The 27,204-nt window shown below is 37.4% G+C and overlaps 1 protein-coding gene across 4 annotated transcripts; it reads right to left on the reverse strand.

Moving 5' to 3' along the window:
* RBM45 (RNA binding motif protein 45) lies at positions 1–27,094 on the reverse strand. 4 transcript variants are annotated; one of them, XR_009214142.1, is made up of 11 exons: positions 26,685–27,078; positions 23,149–23,271; positions 21,345–21,471; positions 19,119–19,241; positions 18,165–18,344; positions 15,912–16,041; positions 15,651–15,735; positions 15,273–15,436; positions 13,030–13,229; positions 4,180–5,124; positions 1–2,521 (listed from the first exon to the last, which is right to left on the reverse strand). XR_009214142.1 is itself a non-coding variant. In XM_032755286.2 (10 exons), the coding sequence occupies exons 1-9, from the start codon at positions 26,982–26,984 to the stop codon at positions 13,037–13,039; spliced, it is 1,425 nt and encodes a 474-aa protein (XP_032611177.1). In that variant the 5' UTR covers positions 26,985–27,094; the 3' UTR covers positions 1–5,124; positions 13,030–13,036. The 4 variants fall into 4 exon arrangements, 2 of the variants coding, with proteins under 2 accessions (XP_032611177.1, XP_032611176.1); XR_009214143.1 differs by having other exon boundaries at positions 1–2,235; positions 2,402–5,124; XM_032755286.2 differs by having other exon boundaries at positions 1–5,124; positions 26,685–27,094.
* Between the last annotated feature and the right edge of the window lie 110 nt (positions 27,095–27,204).

The following is a 27,204-nucleotide window of genomic DNA, read 5'->3' on the forward strand; positions in this document are numbered from 1 at the left end:
ATTCTGTTATTAATTTTATTATTAACCACCTTAACAGATTTCAAAAGATTCTTAATCTTACATTTAATTATCAAAGTAAACAAAGAATGAATTTTAATATTTCTTTACAAAAGAGAAGGATTTTACCCCTTACCCACCTCCATCCCCCCCAAAAAATTAACTGCCATTCCTTCTTGGCCTTCATTAACTTAACCTAGGGTTATAAATCCCACTGAAAAATTTCGGAATAGATAAGTCATATAATAAACCTCTTTTTTTTTAAATGAAATTTACAATTACCTTCATTATTCTAATAGTTTCAGTGATGATTTCAATACTCACCAACTGGCCTTTCTTTCCTCATTCTTTTATTCTTAATTTTGATTCATTTTGGGAGTGTGGTGATTAATTTTTTTCCAGAAAGGGCAAATGAGCAGTACATTGTATATCACAGAATGTCTGTTACCTTTACAATTTGGATGAGTAGAGAAATCTTGGGCTACAAAACTGCAGACATTGCTCCATTCCAGATGGCATTTAAAATGTGTAGAAGAGGATCTTCAGTCTTGTGACTTAAAATTTTTTGGATCAACCATGTTTCTTTTATTAAAACGAGTTATTGTTTATTGGGGACATCTATTAGTCAAAGGATAAATCTCTGTAATCAGCCTTTTTGATCTGCATCTTTTCTCTTACTATATTCGTTGGAGGGTGCTTTTTATCTTTTGCTCTGGCGCTTTTTGTTCATCCTAACTTATTTAAGCTGCAGAGAATCCTTTAAAAGAAAGCTTTTAAAGCACAATATATAACATTGATGAAAGCAGTTCTGATCTGGATAATGAACAAAAAGTGGAGGAACTTCCCTCCATCTTCGCTTTGTGGACTCATGAGAACCCACAGGATTCTGAAAAGTAGTTCAGTATTCACTGTTCATCATGGATTCAATTTTCTTTAGTGCTATGACTATTTACTATTTCTGACTCAAATATTAATTTAGCTTCTCCCTTTCTTTTCTCACTCTTATTTTCCTGCCCTCTTGCCATCATAATACCCTGCTGCACCATAGGGGGAGCAAAAGCAGATATTTTCTAATATTTCTTGTTCTATAAGCACTGGAAGAACAAAGTCCTTCTTTCTAAATGCTTCAGGACATTGCTCTTCTCTCATTCTGCAGAACTGTCTGTTTCACCAGCCTCATGCTGATTTTTGCTTTATTCACTAAGAAAGAAAAACTTCAAGTATAAGATAAATAAAAAATGCATACTCCATAGAGTACAGCTCAAAAACGATCAGTTATCTCCATCCTGGTCAAGAAAAACAAGACCACCAGCACACCATAACTCCCTTTGAGAACTCCCCCATTCCATTCTGCTCAAAAGGTAGGTTTTGCTTGTTTTTGAACTCTGTAACTGGGAATCCTATAGCACATCTTTTGTTGGCGGTTGCTTTTGTTCAACATTATGTTTGTGAGATTCCTTCAAATCATTAAGTGTAGCAAGTTAGCTCATTTCCTTGCTATAGAGTGTCATATGCATTCTGTTCATGGACATTGGGGTTGTTTCCACTTTGAGGCTACTGTGAATAATACCAAGGATGTTTTTGTATGTGTCTTTTGGTACATATATTTACACATCTTTGTTGGATATATGCTTAGAAGTGGAATTGCTGAGTTGAGGGTATACATATGTTCAACTTTAGTAGATACTGTCAAACATTTTCCCAAGCGGTTGAGCCAATTTGCATCAGCAGTTCTTGTTGCTTCACACTGTCACCAGTACTTGGTATTGTCAACATTTTAATTCTTGCTGTTCATACCACTGTTAGGGTAGCTTATTGTAGTTTTAATGAGCAGTTCATTGATGACTAATACGGCTGAACATTCTAAGTTTTAAAAGATTCTTAAGCTTATATTAACTATCAAATTAAAAAGAATATTTTAATATTTCTTTACAGAATGAACCTATCCACTCCTTCTGTCCTCTGCCAAAACAAAACTAAATAAAACTCCCCAAACAAAAGACCCTGCCCTCTTCTTGGTCTTCTTTTGTGAAGCGCTTGTTCAAATCTTTTGCCCATTTAGTTACTTATTTCACAATGAGGTTATCTAGGCCAATTGCAGAGAACTGTCAGACTCTGAATATTGCTTTCAGCTCCTTCACATTTTACTCAAGTAAGTGCTGATATAATATCCAGCAGGTGGTCAAAGGTGTTAGACTCATTTCATTTCCCCAGGAAATCCCAGGAGGTCCGTCAGATCTACGGCAGAAGAGGGTAAGGGACTTCCTTGCAATAAGATCAAAGTTCTCAAGGCAAAGAAGCTGAAAAGAACATTGTGCACCCCCCACCCCAACCCCTATCTGTAAGTATTCTAAATCAGCTGATGTGCAGAGGCTAAGACATCTTTCTGTGCTGGTTATGTCACCTTTGTCATTCATACTCTTCTGGTCAGAGGCGGGATCTTTTATGACTCCCCTACTGAGGTGAATGCCGCGTGTGGTTCTCTTAGTCAAGGAAACCTCCAACATAGTGCAGCTTCAGGCCACTAGTGAAGGAATGCAGAAAGAAGCCTATTATGACAAGACTCTCAATAGCTGTCTCAAATTAATAGTATAGCCTTCTCATACATAAGTTAATAAGGAGTGTCAGAAGATGGGAGGCTAAGGTGTCATCTTGTTTTATTTGTTTTTGTTTGTTTGAGATGGAGTCTTGCTCTGTCACTCAGGCTGGAGTGCAGTGGCGTGATCTCGGCTCACTGCAAGCTCCGCCTCCTGGGTTTACGCCTTTCTCCTGCCTCAGCCTCACAAGTAGCTGGGACTACAGGTGCCCATCACCACGCCCAGCTAATTTTTTGTATTTTTAGTAGAGACGGGGTTTCACCATGTTAACCAGGATGGTCTCGATCTCCTGACCTCGTGATCTGCCCACCTCGGCCTCCCAAAGTGCTGGGATTACAGGCGTGAGCCACCACGCCCGGCTGTCATCTTGTTTTATTAACAGGATGTTCCAATGTAGAATAGGAGTCAGCCATTTTTTAAAATCCTACCCCTTACTGGGATTCTACTGAATTTCTATTTAGTAGGAATTCTTTCTAGTTTCCACTAATCTTAACCTAAGTTTCTATGATTGATATAAATTTTCTTCCTACTTAATGTTTTCCAGGATGTTTTTGTAGAACCCTGAGAGAGGAGGTTTGCAGAGGCTTGTATTTACACTAATAATTATTATCTTTCTTATTTTCTAGATGAGAAAACAGACCCAAAAAGGCCATGTGGGTACCATATATGAAACTCATTTTTGGGGAACTAAAGGCTAATAATATCAATAAGATCTAGAAGACATGATAAATTCCTGCTACAAATAGCTAAAAGCTATTAAGTAGAAGCTGGATATTCCAGGCACATTGCTAATCTTTAAGGATGATGTAAGGGAGATTTAATTCCGATTTTTTTTGTGTGTGAAATACCTCCTTTGAGTTAACATAGTAAAATAAGACTGTAGGGACTACATTACAGTACCTGGTATAGACACCTTATTGCCTATGATTCCCAGATTTAGGCTAAAAGTAGTAGGAGATGAGTCCTGTTAGGAATTTCTGGTGAAATAAACAAGCCAAGATGGTACCTAATGGTAGATGAATCCTGGTAGGAGTTGGTGATAAACCAAAGGTAGGTGCTATCTTTCCTAGCACACTCTTTTTTTGCCACTGTTGGCTCAATCTTGATATTGCCAAAGCAGCTCCCCCTGTCCAGTGCTCTCAGCAACTATTGTAAATTGTTTCTAAAGTCAGTCCTTTAAGTAACAGATTAAAATCTTCTTCTCTACCCTCTTCAAAATGGTCACGCTGGCACTTCTATTAAGTTACGAATGTACTAATATAGAAGAGGGAGGAAGACTTTTGTGCCAGTGGGGCAATGATATAAGAATGTAAAAATTATCTCCTAGGGCCAAAACCCAACACAATGGATAGGCTTTGTTTTATTTTAAATTTATTTTTGAGATGGAGTCTTGCTCTGTCGCCCAGGCTGAAGTGCAGTGGCGAAATCTTGGCTCACTGCAACCTCCGCCTCAGCCTCCTTCGTAGCTGGGATTACTCCAAGAGATTCTCCTGCCTCAGCCTCCTTAGTAGCTGGGATTACAGGTGACTGCCACCATGCCTGGGTAATTTTTTTGTATTTTTTTGCAGTAGAGACAGGGATTTACCATGTTGGCCAGGCTGGTCTCAAACTCCTGACCTCAAGTGATCCGCCCACCTCAGCCTCCCACAGTGCTGAGATTACAGGCGTCAGCCACTGCGCCCGGCCCAGATAGGCTTTGTTGACAAAGAGAGAAAAAAATGAAATTACATATTTTTATATATCAGAACTTCTAGTAAATTAGTATATAACTTTAAAGTAGATGACTTTAATTTTTTTTCTGGCATAAGAAAACAACAAAAAAACGGAGCAAGCAAGCAAACAAAACCCTTAAAAACTGAGCTAATGAATGCTGTTACCTATGTCTTGTTAATGCTAGAAAATATTAATAATATATGAGCAAAAAAATTAGTTGTAACATCATTACTTACAAAATCAGAAAAGAATTTGGAGAAGAATTCAGAGAACGTAGTTTCACAGAAGTTATTGGTGGGAAGCACTTTGGTTATTCTTCTGTGCTCAGTATTTCCCCCAGTTTCTGTAGAAAACAGTACTGGTACTTGCCTTTTCACACAGTTCTTGAGTTTTGTACCTCATATACAAACAACTGTTTAAAAATAGTCTCCTGATGCCTTCCTTCTGCCACTTCTGCAGCATTTTGGTCAGACAGGCAGTTTCTAAGACTCCCACGGTGGTATAGCCTAGGTTAGCTAGCTCACATGGACCTTGACATCCAGATACTGTCTTCAATTCATATATGACAATCACAGAACTCTCTTTTTCTCTGATAATTACTCAAAAAAATTTTCACAGGGCCTGGTAACTTTCTCAAAGTATAGTGGGAGCTGCATTTTCTACTAAGGACAAGACTTTTCTACTTTAATAAAGTCAAAGTATGGCCATTGTAATGAATGAACTACAACTTGATATTTTAACTGAATATTTCTGTCTAATCTCCTACCAATACCATACCTTCAGTTCCCAGGATCCATGTGTTCTTGAGCTACTGTTGCTAGAAAAAGGAAATAATGCAATCCATTTATTAGAATTCAAGTATTAAAATGGAACTTCTTGTCTAATAAGGATGACCATTTTTGTTTTCTCTTTGCTGAAATCATAGGTAAAAATAACTGCCCTAATTTTTAATAGCGCTTACCATCCACATACGGAACAAAGCCTGCGTGTGGCTATACCTGCAGGTGAAAAGGCAATAGATTTCACTTGTTCTTGCCCTCACTGATTTTTAGCTTTAGTATTTATTAAAGCTATTGAAAGTTACAATGTACCTATAAATCAAAAGGTTTTGGGGTACATCAAAAAAGCATTCATTTTACAAGAAGATTCATCTTACGATTATAAGAACACTCACATACACACAGAGGTATTTCCGTATCCTTTTGATTATTCTATTTCAGTTTTTTTGGCAATGATAATCACATCTCCTTCATACTCCTTTGTCATTTAAAACAAATAACATGTACCTACGTACTTCTTCAGAACCCCAATCTTTGGTAATTTACTTAGACAATTCACTTAAAAATAAATGTAAATAAAAATATTAGGTAAAAGCTTTGAATGGCATAAACAATTACCATCCTTTACAAACATCAAAAAATATTCACTAACATAAAAAAGATGGCCTATTATTTGTTATTTGTGAGACTGTGTTTTTCAATTTCTTAATGCAATTCATATTTACTGATACTAACTGAGGAAAAACCAGATGCTTAATTCTAAAAAATGCCCAAGGTAAAAAGACTAGGAAACAACTTCTCGATGCCTTACTTTTACAACAGTCCAACCTAAGGTCCAACATACGAAATCTCTTTGGGCCAGTACATTCCAAAGTGAATGCCACTGACCACCCCATCATAACCACAGCTTGTTCAAAAACTCACCCCAAACCTGCAGAACCAGTATACCTACATTTTAAACAAACAGTCATGGTGATTCTTGTGGACACCAAAGTTTCAGAACCACAGTTTTGGCTGGGTGTGGTGGCTCACGCCTGTAATACCAGCACTTTGGGAGGCCGAGGCGGGTGAGTCACCTGAGGTCAGGAGTTTGAGACCAGCCTGACCAACATGGAGAAACTCTGTCTCTACTAAAAATACAAAATCAGCTCAGTGTGGTGGCGCGTGCCTGTAATCCCAGCTGCTCGGAAGGCTGAGGCAGCAGAATCCCTTGAACCCGGGAGCTGGAGGTTGCGGTGAGCTGAGATCGCACCATTGCACTCCAGCCTGGGCAACAAGAGTGAAACTCTGTCTCAAAAAAAAAAAAAAGAACTGCAGTTTTAGGCATTTCAAACACCATCATTTCCATCTCAGTGCCTTAAATTAACATACATTGGAATGCTGCACTTTATCACCAATGTTTATCACCACCTAGTGGTAAAGTCCCTTATTTCTACTTTCCATGGGTTCATTCATACTGAATAGGATCCCAGTTAAGAGAACAAAATTCAGAGAAAGCTAAAATTTTAGAGTAATAATTTCCTGGGTATTTTTCACTACCTTTTTATCTACGGTAGATGAAACCTGTGGAACTAAAAATACTGAACATTTTCTAAATGTATTTAACCATGAAAAATTCTTTCTCGTATTTCAAGGAACATAGTTTGGAACATGTTGCTTTAGAAGCAGCAAATTTGACAGTTGCTTTCAGTAATCTACCATACAAGACCTCAGTTAATGAATTTACAAGAAGGCTTTAATCAGGCTTATTTTAAATGTTATTTCTTATTTTAACTACATACTTGAGAGGTTTATTGAGATGTATTGCTTATTATTTAAAAAATTGTTTTAAGAAATATATACTAATAAAACTTCACTGTGTTGGCAGTTTTAATAACTAACATTTGCTGGGCATCCACGTATTTATATATTATGTTCTCATACTCAAAGTGCATCTGAGAAGTAAACATTAAGGTGAAGACATAAACAACTAGATTACTAAATGCTATTTTTTAGGTTCTAGAATTTCCTCACTCTAAGAAAAATCTAAAATTCTGGCTTTTAAAATACAGCTTTAGGGATCAACTGCAAAAGATAGGAAGACAGGACCAAGGCTAAATAACTGAGAGGATTAAGATGAAATGTATTCTGAAGCTGAAGTAAGCATTGTTTACTGAGACATGCAATTGGGAAAGAAAACAAAACAACAGATTGTACTGAAAAAGCAAAGTGTTTTGTAGGTAGAGAGGTATCATATGATCTCTTTAGAATTTATATTAGGATTCAAAGAAATACATCTAGATACGGCACCTTACTCTTACCACAACTGTTTGCTGGGACTGGCTGCCTGACTGGTAGAAGGGAGAAACCGGGATCATTTAATCTGAACAGAGAATGTGGAGGGCTGGCCAGGTATATGATAGCTACCATGTGACAGATTCAAGCTCTCCTAGAAAGCCCAGTGAAATGCTTTAATAGGGGAAAACTGTAGGAAATAGGATCTTATCTCAATTGTGAAGATTAACCAAAGATGCAATGGACTCAGGTAGGAGGTAGAGAGCTCCTTTCTGTAACTGTTACTTTTACACTGTTTAGATTAACTACCTGGCAGAAATATTTTTGAGGTAATTCAAGCATTAGTTACATGGCAGAGCCCAATAACTTGTAAGGAACAATTTAATTCCAATCTGTGAAAACTGAACTATGTGTACAGTAAATGAGTTTGGGATAACTACACCTATTTTTTTGGTCATTAATCCACAACTTCCCTCATTTAGGTTTTTCATTGCTTTGTTCTTTTAAAAAATTAAAAACAAAGAAACAGAGGACAGTGGCTATTCATAAGTACAATAACAGCACTCTGCAGCCTCGAACTCCTGGGCTCTGGCACTCCTACCGCCTCAGCCTCCTGAGTAGCTGGGACTACAGTCACGCGCCACTGCACCCAGCTTTGCTTTCTCTTTAAAATACATCCTCTGCCTCACAGAAAGATACCTGGCCCAACTCTTGTCAGCAGTTTTGCCTGTAAAGATATGACTAAATTTTCTTATCTAAATTTGCTAAAATCACTGACTTTTAAAAGATTTTAGTTTTCCAATGGAGATGTCCAAGTATAAGATACTCAATTATTAAGATTGCTGAATTTAATCTTTCATCGTTTGAGTCAGAATGTGAGAAGTATAATGAGGAGATAATTATGTTTTAACAAATGCATATCATTTATAATACCTTTTTATAAAAAGTGCCAAATGCTTGATTTAGATATACCTTTTTGATACATATCAATTCAATACCGGAGCTAATAAATTTTTTTGTTAAAGTTTTCAAAATACAAGCAGAATAGATCCCTAATTTTTAATCTTTATTTAGTTTTAGTTTTTATTTTTGAGACAGGGTCTCGCTCTGTTGTCCAGGCTGGAGCAGCACTATTGTGGCTCACTGTAGCCTCGGTCTCCTAGGCTCAAGCAATCCTTCCGCCTCAGCTTTCTGAGTAGCTGGGAGTACAGGCACACACCACCACACCTGGCTAATCTCATAATTTTTTGTAGAGACCGGGTCCTCTATGTTGCCCAGGCTGGTCTCCTCTTGAACTCTAGGGCTCAAGTGATCCTCCCACCTTGGCCTCCTAAAGTGCCAGGATTATAGGTGTGGTGAGCAACCACCCCTGGCCCTAATTTTAATCTTTAATTTCAAAATAACTATACCTCCTATTGTGGTCTGTTTTGAAAATTCCTTACATGTCATATTTTTGGAGTGGCCATTATTTCTATAAAGATAAAAATGTCCATCCTCCATTTATTATCAACAAGTTTTAATTTTTTTATCACTGTTGCCTTATAATCTTAAAAGAGCTTTACAAAATTACCAACACATTTTGGTATAACTAAAAAAAAAAACAGTATAAAATATTTCCAGTGATTTTGTCTTTTGTCCTTAGATTAAGTGTAAACAGTTAAGCTGCATGTATAGATTGAGTAGCAATTACCATATTTTATTGACTCTTAAGATGCAACTGATCAAAAAAAGCACCTTTTCACGTTTTTTTAAGAAAGAAAATAAGGTAGTCAATTACACTATGCCATACAACTGATATCGAGATGCTTCTACTTTCAGGGGTGTTAAAATGTGAAAGATGTGCATCTCAAAATCAATGACATATGTCATTTAGTCAAATTCTAAAGACTGTCTATTAAATTTTTCCATTCTTGTCTTTCACATAAATAAGTCATGATTTAGTTAAGCAAAGAAAACTTTATTTCTGCTACACGTAACAACATATTGCTCTAAGGAACAACTACTATATTCGTTTTAGCATTAATGTATGGATTCAAAAATACATGTCAGCAATCCCTGCTTCCCAGACAAAACAATGCTGTACACAGACTATCAGGTATATGGAAAAAAAAAAAGCTGTCAACTGTCCACAGGGAATGCGTCCAGTCACATTTTCAGTCAGTCAGCTGAGGATTATGTCATTATTTAGTCTCTGTTCTGTAGAAAGAACACAACACAAGTATGAAAATCATCACCTGAAAGGAAAGGAAATAGCTGTTGTAGTATTCCTAAAATGCTAGGAATTGTTCCTTTATTTCAATATACCCCATGTTATCTGCTTAATCATAGCTGCCCCCAAATAAAACCAAACTTACTCAGAAGGGCGATGCAGGTGCTGAATTTCTAAAGGGAAAGTGTTGTGAATTAACAAAAAATCTGATGCTCTGAAATACTAAAATTTATATTTTCCTCAAATAGAAAGAGAATTACATTGTGGTTATCAGACCCATCTCAAAATAGAATTCAACTACTTTCAATGTTATATCCTTGGATCAGTTGCTTCTATTTCCTAGGCATGACTCACTTAATCCCAGGCCCATACCTCAGAGATAAAAGAAACCAGCCTTCATGAGCTGTGTTTGCAGCCTTTTAAAAATTAAAGAAACAAACAAAAAAGTGCACCTACCCCAAAAAACTTGTCACAATCATATAAAATTTGGGAAAGTCTTCCACAGTATTTTATTGAACCTTAAAATAAGGTAATATGTTTATTTAATACACCAACAAAGAAGAAGAATCTCATAATGGAGTCCATTGTAAATAGAAGATCCGCAGCAAAAATAAAAAAGCCATGCTGCAATTAGAAGAAATTCAAAACCGTGTAGCTAATCGTATCCTATCAAAATAGCCATTTTCAACTAACCTGACCTTACTTTATCTCTGCCCTGAATATGTAACAATTCAGAAAAGGGAAAAATGATAGATTAAAATTTTTATGAACAGCCATGCTGAATATGCAATTCCTCTAATGTAGGAAATTGGATGAGTTTAAGGGAAAAATGTGGTATTTATAAAGCTTAGTTCTCACAGCACCAACTGGCCACGAGGTAGTTTTATATCATTATACTTTTAGTTTCTGATCATTTGGATGTCATTATTTTAGATAAGAGGACATCTCAAAGGTTTCACTGAAGCTACAAATGCGAGAGTTTTAGTTCAGACTTGCAAAGCCTTTTTTTCATCTTACAAGGAATTTTGTTGACTCATTGTCTCTCAAAAAGGCAAAGAGGGTCAGGCACAGTGGTTCATGCCTGTAATCCCAGCACTTTGGGAGGCCGAGGAAGGCAGATGACTTAAGCTTAGGAGTTCAAGGCCAGCCTGGGCAACATGGCAAAACCTCGTCTTACCAAAAAAATTACCCGGGGATGGTGGCACATGGCTGTAGTCCCAGCTACTTGCAAGGCTGAGCTGTGAGGACTGCTTGAGCCCAGGAGGCAGAGGCTGCAGTAAGCCAAGATCAGGCCATTGCACTCCAGCCTGGGTGACAGAGTGAGATTCTGTGTTTAAAAAAAAAAAAAAAAAAGGCATAGAGACCAGCCCAGTCACAGTTAAATGGCTTTTTATTTTAAGCCCAATATTCTCTTTAACATGTAAACAATCATTAGAAAAGGTTCAACCACAAAAGTAATTTATATACTTTTCTATGCTGAGAGTCTAAAGTCTATATTATTGCCCTTTTTAAGAACAAAGATTTATTGAGTAAAAGCAAGAACTAGTTATTTCCTATTATTGAAATATTCACAGACTGGAAAAAACACATTTTTTTGCATGCTAGAGAATAGCTTGTCCAAACAGAATTCATTCTTAACATTTTATCCATAAACAGGAAAAAATGCTTGCTAATTCTTTTCCACTGCCAATTTAATATATCCAGGGTTATTGCTAACAATGTATGGTACAATGAGAATGGTTTTGTCACTTAATAAAACATTTAAAAAGATTTAAAAATTAGGATTATTCATAGTGGGCCCAATGAGCACTTTCTCTTGTCAAATGCCTTCTGTGAAGGAGGAACTAATCATGTGATCTGTTCTAGGAGAGGAAGGGTCATCAGCAGTGAGGCCTGGCAGGAATCATTCTCATACGTGCTAGCTCACACAATTGGTCAGAAAGAAAATCTTAAGTGAAAAAAATAATGGTTTCAAGCCAGTAACTTCAGACTGAATTCAAAGTGCCTGCCATCTACTACATTTGACCTATAGTAGACTTGGAAAGTTAGTGTGTGGGAACAGGAAAACGGCTTCCCCTGAAATTCAGAATTATTTTACAGAATAAAAACAGCCAAACTTTAGGCCAGGCGCGGTGGCTCATGCCTGTAATCCCAGCACTTTGGGAAGCCAAGGCGGGCAGATCATGAGGTCAGGAGATCGAAACACAGTGAAACCCCGCCTCTACTAAAAATACAAAAAATTAGCCAGGCGTGGTGGTACGCGCCTGAAGTCCTAGCTACTGGGGAGGCTGAGGCAGGAGAATCACTTGTATCCAGGAGGTGGAGGTTGCAGTGAGTCAAGATCTCACCACTGCACTCCAGCCTGGGTGACAGACCCAGACGTCTCAGGGGGGTAAAAAAAAAAAGTCAAACTTTAAAGAATGTTTCCCCAAACCACACAGATATAAACTAACTGTCACAGTCAAAGAAATTGTAGTAGGCCGGGCGCGGTGGCTCACGCTTGTAATCCCAGCACTTTGGGAGGCCGAGGCGGGCGGATCACGAGGTCAGGAGATCGAGACCACGGTGAAACCCCGTCTCTACTAAAAATACAAAAAATTAGCCGGGCGTGGTGGCGGGCGCCTGTAGTCCCAGCTACTCGGAGAGGCTGAGGCAGGAGAATGGCGTGAACCCGGGAGGCGGAGCTTGCAGTGAGCCGAGATTGCGCCACTGCACTCCAGCCTGGGTGACAGAGCGAGACTCCGTCTCAAAAAAAAAAAAAAAAAGAAATTGTAGTTTGATTTTTGAAAACTAATAAATAAAATAGGAAATGGAATTCATATGGCTGTATGTATCAAAATTTACAATAAAGAGTTTTTGGTAAATTGTCAGGTTTTCTTAAAAAATACATATATGCATACGAGAATATTTTCTGAATGTATTGTTTTAATGCACAAACTCACAAATATAAGTCCAGAAAACACCAACATTTAGGTTCAAAAGGTCCAACAATGATATATTATTTGATATTGCTTTTTAGTCATTTCATTAGAGAGAAGTCAAAACATTATAAACGACTGTTATAAATTACCTCAATTCATAACTCAAGACACCAATTCTTCAAGTTAAAAATCTTTAGAAGTATTTCAAAATTTTTTTTTTAAAGCAATCCTTATTCTAGCACTGGACAATTTTAAAGTTTACAGAAGCACATAATAAAAAGTCAAATTCTTAAAATCTAAGATTTCACAAACAAAAAACAATTATTCGTCTTTCTAAATTGAAATGTGATTTTATTTTATAGAAGGGCAAAAACATTCTTCAGTAAATGTCAATAATTTTTAAAGTTTAAATAGTTGCAAAGCTCTTTTAACTGACAACTTCTAAATCACTAAAAAGAAAAGTTCATAAAGTACTTACACATATTCCTCATATACTATTTACTCAATATGTTTTAAAATTCAGATTAAAAAGGGCTTACCTCAAGATCAGTAAGTTCTTTGCCGTTTGTTAGATTCTTCTCTTGGCGAATCTGCCAGCATAACTTTAAGTCTCACTCCATTCAGAATCTTTCCATGTAGAGTGGCAATGGCATCATTAGCACTTATTCTGTCGGCATACTTGGCATACCCCACATTTTTTCCTGACACAAGGTAAACTTCGATCAGGTTACCAAAACGACTGAAACAAAGTGAAAGAAACAATCAACCAAAATTGATAAATACAACTGCTCAGGTCTAAAATTTGGAGTCCGTTCTTGATTCCTTTTTCACCCTTCTCCCCAGATCCGACATCCAACTCATGTCAATCTTAAACATCTCAGTCAGTCAATTCTATTCATTCTCATTCAGGTCTCTCTTCTCATTCAGACCATCATCTTTTCCTTAATCTAACTCCTTTTTAACTAGTTTCCTTACCCCTGAGCTTGTCCCTCTTCAATCCATTTTTCACTCTGTCTTCTGAGTGATCTTTCTAAAACATAAATATGATCATTTACTCCCTAAAAGTCCCCTCAGCAGCTCCCCACTGCCTCCATGGTGACAACAAATTCCTTAATATAGCTCTAGAGCCTTTCTGACATTGTCCTTGGACTCTTTAGTTTCATCTTCCCTAACAATCTCTCAAATTCCCTATTTAACAGCCCTTCTTTTACATTCTCTATGGCAGAAATAACCATGCATACCCCCAGCTTTCACCTGTGGATAAATTTTTTATCCTTCAGGTCTCCACATACACCTTCCTTCTTTCAAGGCTTCTCAGTTTCTAAGGTAACTGCTCCTCCTATGTATCTTACACATTCCTTATCACAGCAACAGTCACCCTGGGTTGTAATTTTCTGTTTACTTGTCTGTTTCCTACATGAGATCAGCTCTAAGAGGACAAGAATCATAATGTCTTGTCCATTTAATATTTTGTTTACATAATGTCTCTTGTACTTAGCACAGTTCCTGCCTTGAACAAAGAAGAGGTTCAAGAAAAAAACTAAATATATCAGTTAAATAAAGGTCAAAATACTTGAACCATATTCTGATATTTTTTTCCCTTTGAGCCTCAATATACTGTCACATTATGTCCCTGATATTTTGTGCAGCTCTTTAACAAGCTTCCTATCTATTAAATTCAGTAACATTCTTGTAAGCAAATGGGAAAAAGGCCTAAAAGAAAAAGCGAAGAAAGGACTTATGTTAAAAACACAAAAATAAATAAGCACCTTCCCTTTTTCAGTATAAAAAACATTTATATATTTTTCCCTACAATCAAGTAATTGTTTACACAATGCGACTGTATAACCCTTAAGGATCCAACAATGCACCAACAAAACAGAAGATGCTTAGTAAAAAAAACACAAAAAACAAAAAGGGTCTCACTCTTGTCACCCAGGCTGGAGTACAGTAGCACAATCTTGGCTCACTGCAACCTCGACCTCCTGGGCAAAAGCAATCCTGCCACCTTAGCCTCCCAAGTAGCTGTGATCACAGGCATGTACCACCATGCCTGGCTAATTCTTGTATTTTTTGTAGAGATGGAGTTTTGCCATATTGCCCAGTCTGGTCTTGAACTCCTGAGCTCAAGTGATCCCCCAACCTTGGCCTCCCAAAGTGTTGGGATTACAGGCATGAGCCACCGCACCAGGCCCATTTTATGTTTCAAAAACAAAATAGCAGGAAATTCTGTATGGAGCCTTAGGATGTGTGACCGATAAACAAGAGAAGAAAATAATCAGAAATTGAAAAAGATGATACAAATATGGAGTTTTTTAAAAGCAGAGAACAGGGCCGGGTGTGGTGGCTCATGCCTGTAATCCCAGCACTTTGGGAGACCGAGGTGGGTGGATCACCTGAGGTCGGGAGTTCGAGACCAGCCTCAACATGGAGAAACTCCATCTCTACTAAAAATACAAAAAAAATTAGCTGTGCGTGGTGGTGCGTGCCTGTAATCCCAGCTACTCGGGAGGCTGAGGTAGGAGAATTGCTTAAACCTGGGAGGCGGAGGTTGCGGTGAGCCGAGATCATGCCATTGCACTCCAGCCTGGGCAACAAGAGCGAAACTCCATCTCAAAAAAAAAAGAAATTAAAATAAATAAATAAATAAATAAAAAATAAATAAAAGCAGAGAACAAATAATCTCTACCTGATAGGTACTGGATGAAGGAAGTGTCTAGATTATGAGAATAATTAAATTACTAGTGTAAATAAAATATAACAAAAAGTGTAACTTTCTTACCAGAATATATCTTCTAATACGTCTAAAGGTAAAGGATGAGGATTAAACACAATAAAAAGTCTTTCTTTCACAGGAGTTTCAGGAGGGGCTTTTTTTTTGCATGATGGAAGTACAACATCTGTCTGGATTTGAGGCAACTGTGATCCAGAGCTTCCTCCAAATTGCTGTTAACAGGTAGAAAACAAGAAAAAGAAAAAAATGCCCTTTAGGGATTTTTGGCCAAGAGCTAAAGACAGATATGTATCATGGCATCTATGTGGTCTTCCACAATAGCTCTGAAAATTTTCATACATAGATAATCAACAAAGTATGATTTCTCTTCACATTTATTTTATATGCTATTGATATATTATAAAGGTTAAATTCTTACCTACTTACCATAAATTGTTGCTGACTTGGGTTATTCCACACCATTGATGCAAGCTGTGCAGCTACCATCTGCGTTGCCATTTTTCTAAGGAGACTGGAGACAATAACTGATAATTTACAGAAAACTAAAAACATTCAGTCTTTTAACAGTAACTTGTTTTGTGTGACTTTCTCACCTGAGAGGTCAATTGTTTCTATTTTTATTCTTCAAGTCCTATCAATCATGTACACTCAAAGCTCAGCTTTAGACACTCCTGGAATGGTACTTACTCTGTTGCATTACTTCCATCATCAATGAAGGAAACACCTATTCGGTTCCCAGGAGGGTACTGAAATCCATGTAATTTGTATTTTGCATAAATAGCTGATGCTACATTAAAATACTGAACCACTCCATGACCTAAAATAGAGAACATACAGAAATGAAAAAGGAAAGCAGACTGAGTGCCTAAGGCCTATGTTACAATCTAACACAAAAATGAAACCATGTAGAACTCTAATATCACACAACTAGTAAATACAGAATCAAATGTATCAGAAAACACAGTTCTGTTATCATGTGTGCAACAGGTGTATTCCTAGAAAAGGAAGAAATAATTTAGGGAAAAATATGAACATGATATTTTAGGGAAAATGGAATATGAACATACATCCTGTCTAATAAGTTTAGTTTTAGGATACTAGCTTTTCTTATATGATACCAATATACTTAAAAGTCTAAATTTTTATTCTTTGAAATCTACTTTGAAATTTTAAGATTTTCCCAACTGTACTGGGTAGGAAATGAAATGAGAAGTGATAGTTGAAAAGAATATATACTCATCCTGGCTATCTGCAGCAGTAGGGAGAGGAAAAGTGATTTGAATGAAAAACAAAAAGATAGGGAACAGAGGATCTCAGATCACAAGTGATATATTTTACATTCCTTTGGAGAGATTTCTGCCAAAGGGATGAATTTCAATTTAGGAGGGTGATGTTGAAGGGAAGGACAATGTTATAATGCATTCCTTAGAGAGCCCAGGAGCTTGTGACACAACCAAAATGTTTTCACATTTATAATACAAACCACTGGGGAAACATTTATAATTTATGTTCATCTGGAAACCCAAGCATCCAATATTTTAATGAAATTAAAATAAAACACAGAAATCAAATGACCATATAAAGTTAATTCAAATGAGATTCGAACTATATGATGACACCTCTATTAGTAAAAAGATGTTCCAATGACACATATATTTCAGATACATCCAACCAGAGAAACAAAACAGGAGGTACAGGAACAAATACATTTTGACATACCAGATAAAAGGGAGGGAACAAAACAAAATAAACACAACTTCATATGCATATAACAAATGTGCCAGAGAACACACAAATGTGTGCCTAGAAGTCTTAGAATGGAGAATGAAAGCATATGGTCGGGTTAAGGTTGGGGATGGCTCAAAGACAGTTCTACAAAAAGACTAGTGCTGGGTCGGGTACTAGTGAGTATGTGGGGGTGTCTGTATGAAGGGTGGAGTTACCTTAGTCCTGTTGGTCCACATGACCAAACTCATGTCACTACTTCTATGTCAACAGCCATGCCACTCTAAAAGGACTAAATCAGGTATCCTTACAAAACTGGAAGAGATGCCAACCAAGTATGATTTCTCTCTATCACCCCTCACTAACAAAGAAAAAAAAAAAACCCTTAGATTTACCGAGTGCCCTATTACATGCCAGAACTTGCATTAAGTTATTTTACATATATTATATCTAATTCTTACCTAACCCTGGCAGAGAAGGTATCAATGATCCCATTTTACATACGAGGAAAGAGAGGCTCAGAGGGGATAAGCAAGTTGCCAAGGTCTCAAAGCTACATGCCACTGCTGGGATTTGTACCTGATTCTGTGCAAAACGGAATGCCAGACTTTCCCATTATGCCACAATGCCTCCATTAACAAAGAGCCTTAATAAAATCAAAAGCTTAAAACACAAAGATGGGTTAGCTAATGTTAGGTAATGGGTTTAATCAATTAACTAATTAATAAGTTCAAATGGCTGATATTGGAGTCTTGCTTCCATTGAGAATTGGAAGAAGCCAGAGAGAAGTAGGGCATTTAGATGCGTGGAATGAAAGGAAGGAGGGGTATAAATTTAAGAGAAAGAGATCTAGGGATGAATGAGGAGGAAATTTTGTGAGTTTCATAACTCTGTCTAGCATTAACCAAAAGAGCACATAGAGGCAGAGGCTCTATCCTGAGGTATTTTTTGTTGTGCAACTGGAATACAGAATGTTATATTTTGTGGGAGTTAAAATATATTTTACAGTGAACAATTTTGTAAAAAGAAGATATATTTCCAGGGCTTTGTTTATTAAGGTATCACCATATTTTGAAGTTTAAAGTAGAGAAAAAGGAAAGATAAAATTCCTGTCACATGAGCAGTACTTGACATAAAAGTGCCACTGGAGAAAAGCCATTTTAACAAAACTCTGTGTGTATATATATATATATTTTAATGTGAACATTATTTTACCATAATTTGAATAAGGATCTCGTTGAACTTCACAATATTCCAATCCTGGTATTATATCAAAAATGCTGAAAAGCTGTTCTTCAGTGAAAGGAACTCTTGATACAACTGACAAGCGTTTGGAGATTGCTTCTTGGCCTCGGCTGTCATTCTTGTCAAAACTTGAAAATTCAGATTGTTGTTCTCCAACAATATAAAAAAAAATAAATCTTTAGATTTCTACACAGCCAACAATTCGCTTAACATTTCAAATACTAGAAAACAAAGAGTCCATTGTACTGAATAAAGGCACTGTATTTTGTAGTATGCTTCTGGTCATCAGAACTACCGATGGGACTAATGACAAGAAAACAGACAACTCTCCCCACTCCCCTACCTTTAATGCAGAAATATAAGAAGAAATGCATAGTCTAATTTCACAGAAATAAGTTTAGTATGCAAAACTGAAAAATATGGTAAGTATTTTACCTGAACGTTTACGTCAAATAACATTCACAGGCCTTACTTTCATTACCCATTTTCCCCTTTTTCTATTAGAGCTTCTACTTTTACCATTCCTCTCCTTTCTGTAGCCCTAATTTTAAAGCAGCAGTAGTTCTGGGACAAAATTTTAGGACTCATATGGAGAGGATATCTACATATGTCTTTTCAAGTTTTTGGTCAGCTATATAGAGGCAGAAGCTCACCCAAAAAAGTGGCAGTGGCAATAGTTTCTAATATGAGGAATGCGTAACTTAACAGAGAAAACTATAATTAGAAATCAGTTAAACAAAATAAGTGTTAAATATTAAGAACTTTAGGAGTCATAATCCACTTTTTAGGAATAAAAAAACTACATTTAAGATTTTTATTCACTAGGTGAAATTTATAGATGCCCAATAACAGAGTATTCTTTAAAACCCAAATTACATCGCATATACTACATTATACTACTAAAAGTAAAGGTTGCCTACTTACCAAATGGAAACATATTTACTCTAGGTTCATGTCCCAAAGCCTCTTGCCTCATATTACTATAATAATCTTGTTCAGAGGATTCAGATGCTTTATTTTTAGGTTCAGCCAAGATTGCTCTAAAACCTGAAAAAAACCCATGAATTTCAAGTTTCATAGCAAATTTAACATACTTGCAAATATACTTGATTGCTAGTGCCTGACTCAGCTTTATAAATATAATTGTACAAAGCAAAATCTATACAATGGCCATCTCCTCCAGACCTACTTCTTTGCTTTCTGGAAGAAGGCAAAGAGTAAATGACAATCAGTAAGTATCCCAAATTACGGGTCAATGTAGACATGAAAGATCAGCAATTCTATGCTATCCCTTCCCATCTCCCCTTATTACAGATAACATCGTCATTCATTCACCTAAGCTCCTCAACATCAAAATCCTGTAGGGCTTCTTCATGTTTAACCTGTCACCAAGTTTCTTCCTTTGAAATGTGCACAATTGGAATATGCTATTTTTTACTCTAACTTCCCTGCCTCTGTTTTTAATTTAGACTCTCTTCAATTATTACAAGAGCCCTTTAACTGGTTTTTTTTGCTTCTGGATCAAGGGTTCTTAACTCGGGGTCCAAGGATGAGCTTCAAAAGGTGGGAAGATTCCACGAACCCTCTGAAACTTTAAACAAAATGCTTATTATGCATTTATGTACACATGGGCATATTTCAAGGGTTCAGTTTTCTTCACATTATTCAGTGGCTTAAAAAAGGATAAAACCAGCCAGTTTGAATTCTCTGGAAATCTATCATTAATACTGTGGGGTTAGATCAACTGTTATTACTTTTGTCTTTCTAAACAATCTACAAAAGAATCCTAATGCGGACTAACCTTGAACTTTTCCTAACCTCCAATATATGGTTCCCATGTTCCAATGTACCTAGTTAACTGTGTCTCAGAATGTCTCAATAGAAATACTGTGCTTTACTCAGACAGCTGCCTTCACAGCACCAAGCAAAAGACATGTTTATTCCTGGCATTGTGCCTCTGCTGGCACTGCTCTCACCTTCTGTCCTGCCTCTTCGACACCAGACACAAGTCCTACCTCCTCGGCATGTGTTGCCATGCTCATCCAGCACACTTGTTTTTCACCATTGACAGGCTCTACCATACACTTATGAACATTTTTTTCATTTGGCAAATTCTTATTGAGTCTACTATAAATGGCAGTTACTTTTATAGAGAGCTTAATAAATCTTTATTGAGGGCCTATTATTATACTAGATACTTGGAGTGACAGACAAATAAGACATACTTCTTGCTTTCAAAGAGCCTTTAAAAAAAGTTCTTCCATTCTTCTTTATTTTTTGCCTATTAAATCTTGGCTACCCAATACAGCTATACATTCCTTAAATGCGAGGGCTGCCATATACTTCATCTGTATCCCTCTACTTAGCATATTGATCAGTTTACTGCAGGTACTCAATTAGTGCTGGCTAAATGAGAAATTTAGAAGGATCTAAGAGAAAATTTGGGTATGTTCCTTAGGGGTATCTAAGAATTCTACTGATTAACAGTAATTCTTTCCAGTATGTATAGATTTTTATAATGTCCTAAAATCCAGCAATTTAATTGCTCTACATATCATTTCTAAAGGTCAATATACCTAACTAGAAGTATATCAACAAAGAATATTCTCTTTGACATCTTTAAAATTCTTATTCTTTATATATACAGCAACATCAGAAGATCACATTCATGTCACTCTAGCTTGAAATTAACCCTATCTATATCAATTACCTATGTTAGCACATCTTATAAATCTTATCCTTAACCGATAGGTTTATTAGTTATACTTTATACTCTTTGGGATGTAGATCAAATATAAACAAATATAAAGAATATTTTAAAAACCTTGAAAAGGTAAGTCAAGTTTTTAATACTTAAAATTCTAAAATACACTTAAAAAACCTTAAAAACCTATAAAAATAATACCCAAAGTATGCATTTCACTTACTAAGTTAATGTAGTTACTCTTATTTCTTCAAGATAGTGCCTCAATGAATGTTTAATCATAGCCCCAAAATATTTTTCTTCCTTGGACTGTAAATATTTAAATACCCACTGCTAAAATTACATTAGCAGATACAGTTATTAGTAAAAATGAATATTAAGTTCAGTTATTTAGAATAATCAGAATTTTTTACAAAAGTTTTTAACAATGTTAAACACATCCTTACTTCGATCACAGTTTTCTATTGCTTGGGCAGCTTGTGATGGTTTTAAGTATCGTACGTAGCCCAAACCTTTACTTTCTCCAGTGACTTTATTCTTAATAATGCTGCAATACTCGATATCTCCATACACCTAAGAGAGTTAAAAGACATGAGTTTAGGGGACTTAAAATTAATTGAACAGAGTATTTCAGAACTAAAAATTTGTTTATATGTGACCCTTGCATGCAAACAAAGAAATAAGCAGTATAAAATATGCAGATATTGCATATTTGTATATGCAAATATGCTTATTTCATAGACGAGGAAGCTGGGCTTTAGAGAAATCAAAAAGGGACAAAGTCACAGAAGACTAAGAATTTGCACATGGTTTGGATAGCTCCAGTCTTGCTCAACGGTGGTTAAGAGCCAGAGCTCTGGAATTAAACTTTCTAGATTGAAATCCTGAATCAACCACTCATTAATTAGGCAGTTTACTGATTCTCTCTGTGCCTACCTCTTTATTAAAGGGGCTAACAGTAGTATCTACCTCACAGGGTTGTTTAAGGGTTAATTGAAGTAAAACATGTGAAGTGCTTACATGGGGCTTGGAAGATACTCAAAGAACATTAGCTATTATTACTTGTCTGTCTTCTAACAGGAACATAAATGATGGTGTATTCTTTTGAAGGAGTGCTTTTCAAAGGGTATCTCTAAAATATGCTGGTTCACTCAGAAAGTTACTATTCTGAGAAACATGCAGTAGTGTTTCCTTTCAATGTTCAAAGAAATATGGAATATAATTGGTATTTATTATTTATTTTATAAATTCTTATATAATCAATTAGCAACTTTATTATTGTACATTAAAGTGTTATATTTGTTCATTCAGGAAAAGATAAAAATTTATAAATATTTAAGGGTAAAAAACATTTTCCTTGCTACTGGAGGATGTATAAAATATATGTTTTTGGTATTTGTTATTTTTGAAGTATTTTATTGAATTCTCAACTGGGGTAGGAGAGAAAGTTTGAAAATTACTTTTTACTGCTTGTTTTCTTTCTTGCTTGTTGCCACCCAATTCATGGGAGGATTAGTAGAAAAAAGATAAAAAAAAAACTACAATTCAAAACAATTTAAAAATTGCTTTTTAATAATTTGTGTGAAAGCTTATCACTGCATAAGTTAATGGCTAAAAAGACTTAAAATTATCCTTAAATTTCATTTATATAGGTCAGAGCTATACTTACATTTTCTTCTTTAAATATAACTCCTTCAAAGGCCCAATTTTAGGACAAAAACTCTTCAAAGAGTAAGCCTTTCTGTGAATGAGTACCATGTCAACACACCATAGGCCTGTTCTAAACACTAGATAATACAGTTCACACACTCAGGTCTGCCTGATTCGCCTCTACATGCCAGGCAATAGAGGGGAGTGATAAGAGCATGCTTTGAAATTTTAAAGACCAAAAGCAGGCTCCAGACTCTGACAGCCTGGGTTTAAATCAAAGCTCTACCACCTACTAGTTGTGTGACTTTACTTAAACGTTTCTGAGCTTTATGCTTCATTTCTGTGAATCTCTACTTTCACAATAAAGTAGGGGGAGACTACCATTACTATTTTCCAGCTTTTATATATTCTTCAATTTTAAAAACTAATTTATGCTAGGTTTAATATTTAAAGAGTAGATTGAAATTGATGAAAACAGTTACGTAATTCCCCACGACTACTCTATTGACCTTATTCCAACAACACTTCAGATTTAGTACCCATACAACCTGTGTAGGACTATGAGTTATCACATATGCTAGCTGATTGGAATAAATATACCTTAAATTTTTCCCGCAGATCTTCTTCTGTGTAGGACTTTGGTATCATAACAAAGATTCTTGTAAGTTCTTCATCTTCAACATCTCGGTGACTTCCAGATGATCGGGACTGAGCAATGAAAACCTAAGAAACAAACAAAACTCCCCAAATAAAATAATGTCAGCTATTTTCCCATTTCTTAAATTTTCTCAAAAGCAATTATTCTTGCAATGACTTTTTCTTTTTTCTTTGAGATGGGGTCTCGCTCTGTCACCCAGGCTGGAGTGCAGTGGTGTGATCATGGCTCACTGCAGTCTCAACATTCTAGGCTCAAGTGATCCTCCCACCTCAGCCTCCAAAGTAGCTGGGACCACACGCACACACCACCACACTCAGCTAATTTTTTAATATTTGTAGAGACAAGGTCTTGCTATGTTGCCCAGGATGGTCATGAATTCCTGGGCTCAAGTGATCTTCCCACTTTGACCTTCCAAAGTGCTGAGATTACAGGTGTGAGTCAGTGTGCTGGGCCTGCAATGACTTTTTTTATGAGATAATACCAATCTCTGCATTGTGTTTTTCCCAAATGTATTTCTACTTTTGCATTTATTTTTAGCCAGAGTAATTTGAAGAAATGTAATACAATTAATTAAAACACCATAAACAAGGGCACTTGCATTGTTTGTTTCTTTTTCCTTTAAAGGGGTCTCTGTATCTTGGTCTCTGATCCACTGCTGGTAAAGGGGGCTCTATATCATTCAAGCATGAGAAAACTGGAACTTATGAAATTCCAGAGTAGGAAGCAGCAACCAAGAAAACCACAGTGTTAGAGACATATCCCTTTATAGTCTACTTCTAGTTATTCCTTCAATAAATCTATACTATATGTCAAGCACTATAGGAGTACAACTATTGAGTAACATGGAAATGGCCCACTAGAGTCTTGTGGCTGATATCAGTAATAAATGGTAAATAGGGAAATACAAATAGGGAAGCTTTAAGTATATGCAAAGACACTAGAGAAAAAAAAGAACCTCAGGTAAGATGAAATTAGAAGTGCCATCAGAGCACAGATTTCTATATTTTAGAGGACTGAGGTGTTTCAAATCTCTGATAAAAGAGACAGTCTATGTAGAACATATGTAAAATAATTAACCTCCTCACGGTAGATTTCTTCCATAAATTTTTACCTTCATAGACTCAGTGTTCATAGGCTCTAGATAAGCATTCCTGCAAAACTAAAGCCAAGATTTTTTTCTTCTGTTTTCTAGGTGTCTCCCTTTCTGCCAGATAACATAGTTGGTCACAGAATAACTTTTACTTGGACAATCTTTTCTGGCTGAGGCCTGGTACGATAATACTGTTGTCTCATAAATCCTCTGAAACTTTGCAAAAGCAAAGTACAATAGAAATATTGAAGCTGAATTAATCTAACTGGAAATGCTAAAAACAACACAAGAGTGTTCCAGTTGAAGATGGCTCAAGTTGCAGCTGCTGAATGAAACTAGGCTGTTAGGGTGTGGTGGCTCACAACTGTAATGGGAGGTTGAAATGGGAGGCTCACTTGAGCCCAGGAGCTTGAGACCTGCTTAGGCAACATAGTGAGACCCTGTCTCTATAAAAAATAAAAAAATTAGCTGGGCATGGTGGTGCACATCTGTAGTCCCAGCTACTCGAGAGGAAGGATGAGGCAAGAGGATTGCTTGAGTCTGGGAGGTGGAGGCTACAGTGAGCTGTGATCAAGAAGCCACTGCACTCTAGCCTGGGTGACAGAGTGAGATTCTGTCTCAAAAAAAAAAAAAAGAAAAAGAAAAAGAAACAGAAACTAGACTATCTAGCTAGGTACTACAGTGAAACAACCTTCTGGCTAAAACTGAATAGTCAAAAATGTGACAAAGAAAATAGTAAAGTTTATTTCTTTTTGGGAACAAGATGTTTAATTTCTCTGAGGCTAAAAGAGAGGGTACATTTCAGTGTTGGGCCTTTAATTTCTCTTATAGAAATTTATCAGGGGAAGGTGGTCCATCAATTTCAAATATGGGATATTTTTTGGGGTTGCCCACAAGGGCTCTGTGGCCATGTTACACTCAAAATATAAAAAACCTCTCCACTACGGTCATAATTGGACAGCGATAAAATTCATCAGTCTAGTACAGGGGTCAGCAAACTACAGCTCCATTTTTGGTATAGCCCATGATGTAAGAACTGTTTTTACAGTTTTTAAGGACTGTAAAAACAGACAAGGGTATGTGACAGAGACTGTATGTGGCCTGCAAAGCCTAAAATATTTACTAGTCAGCCCTTTACAGAAAAAGTTTACCAACTCCTGATCCTGTATGCTGTGGCCCTACAATTAATTTTGTTGCTGTCATATTCTGACACACTTCAGAGGGTTGGAGAGGTGGGAGGAAGGGACTGCTTACTGTGTTGGTATATTCCCAGGCTCCTTCTCTTTTGTGGATGGAGCAAGACCTCCAGAGACTGAAATATCCCTGAGTCCTTTATTTACATAAGTCCATATTAATACCATTCTCAGTTTGGAAAACAATTTTTTAAAAAATTGAGAAAATATTTTTGTGCAAAGTAGCAACAGAATAACATACACAGCAACTATTTACATGGGGCAGACGAAGGGTACAATTTAAGCAATTGCCAGATTCTCAGGATTGAGTCCTGATTTGAGATCACAGGGAGTAAGCTGTGACATCTTGGCTACTACTGATCAATAACAAGGACATATTGAGGGCTCACCCTGTGTGAGGCACTGTGCTGAAAGCACAGATTATGTCAAATAACCCTCAAAATGATCCTTCCTGCCGTGTGTCATTATCACAATGATTTGGCTCTTCTTAAGGCAGTTTACTTTGGTCTGCTTTCAAAGAAAAGTTGCAGTAACAGAAAGGGTCAAGAACCAAATGTATGCTATTAACACTTTCAGAAACAGAGCTCATTTAAAATAATTTTCCAAAATAACAAAATGTGATGAATATGTGACAGTGACCGTTTTAAACACCTGCACTTATTCTTTCTGTACATGTATTCTTTCGTCTGGTACTAGGAAAACGTCCAACACCAGAGGTCCCCAGTTTAAAGTACTTTTGTCAAGTTGTTACCGCCTCATCTCTACCTGAGGAAAAGTAGAGTTTTCCCGTTTTTTATATATGGAAATTCTGGGCATCTGAGAGAGGAAGGTCAGAAAAGTACTCAAAGTAGGCTAGGACGAGTTTGACAATGAACTCAAGAGCTGGTGGATTAGTGAGGGCGAGGGAGAGGGGAGGCCCAGCCACTGCTGTTCTGTCACCCGGTGGCCGCGGCTGCCGGGTCCGCTCTCGTGGGGCAAACATTCCGCATCCCGTCCCCTTCCCTGCAACCCGGCGCAGCTTCGTGGGAGGGGAGCCTCTCCTCAAAGCAGCCCCTGTCCCCAAGCCAGGTGCTGTCTGGTCAGCTGCCGGGAACGGATGTTCCACTCCTCCCTCACCCCGGCAGAGCAGCAGGTGAAGGGAGGTCCAAGAGGCCCACTCCTTCCCCCGAGGGCACCCCGACCCGGGCACCCGCACCTTGATGGGCTTGGTGTCGTTGGGGCCGAGGCACTGGCCATGCATCTCCTCCATGGCCCTGCAGGCCTGTGAGCTGCGGGCGAACTTGACGAAAGCAATGCCCTTGGACTCCTTGGTGTGCTTGTCCCGCACCACCCAGATGTCCTGGATGTCGCCAAAAGGCGAGAAGCGCTCCCTCAGCACCGACTCAGGCGTGTACTTGCTGATCACAAGGAAGATGCGGCTGTTGGGCGGTTCGTCCAGGCTGTCTACGCCCGGGCGGAAGCCCCCGCCGCTCGCAGAGCTGCCAGCTTCGTCCATGGTGCTCCACCCAAATGCAGGAGCCTCACTGCTCTTTGCTTCTGCGGTGTCTGCCACCGCTGCTGTCTCACACCCAAGCCTTTGCCGGCTCGGTGCTCCGCTTCCGGGAGAAAGAGGAGTCCGGCGCCAGGCGCTGTCCAGCCGCGCAGGATGCGGCCTTCCGGGGAGCGGCCTGTAGCGCCCCCTGGCGACGCGGGGGACCCTGACCCAGTCTAAGTCT

Source organism: Hylobates moloch, unplaced genomic scaffold, assembly GCF_009828535.3.
Source record: "Hylobates moloch isolate HMO894 unplaced genomic scaffold, HMol_V3 SCAFFOLD_1, whole genome shotgun sequence".
NCBI lineage: Eukaryota > Metazoa > Chordata > Mammalia > Primates > Hylobatidae > Hylobates > Hylobates moloch.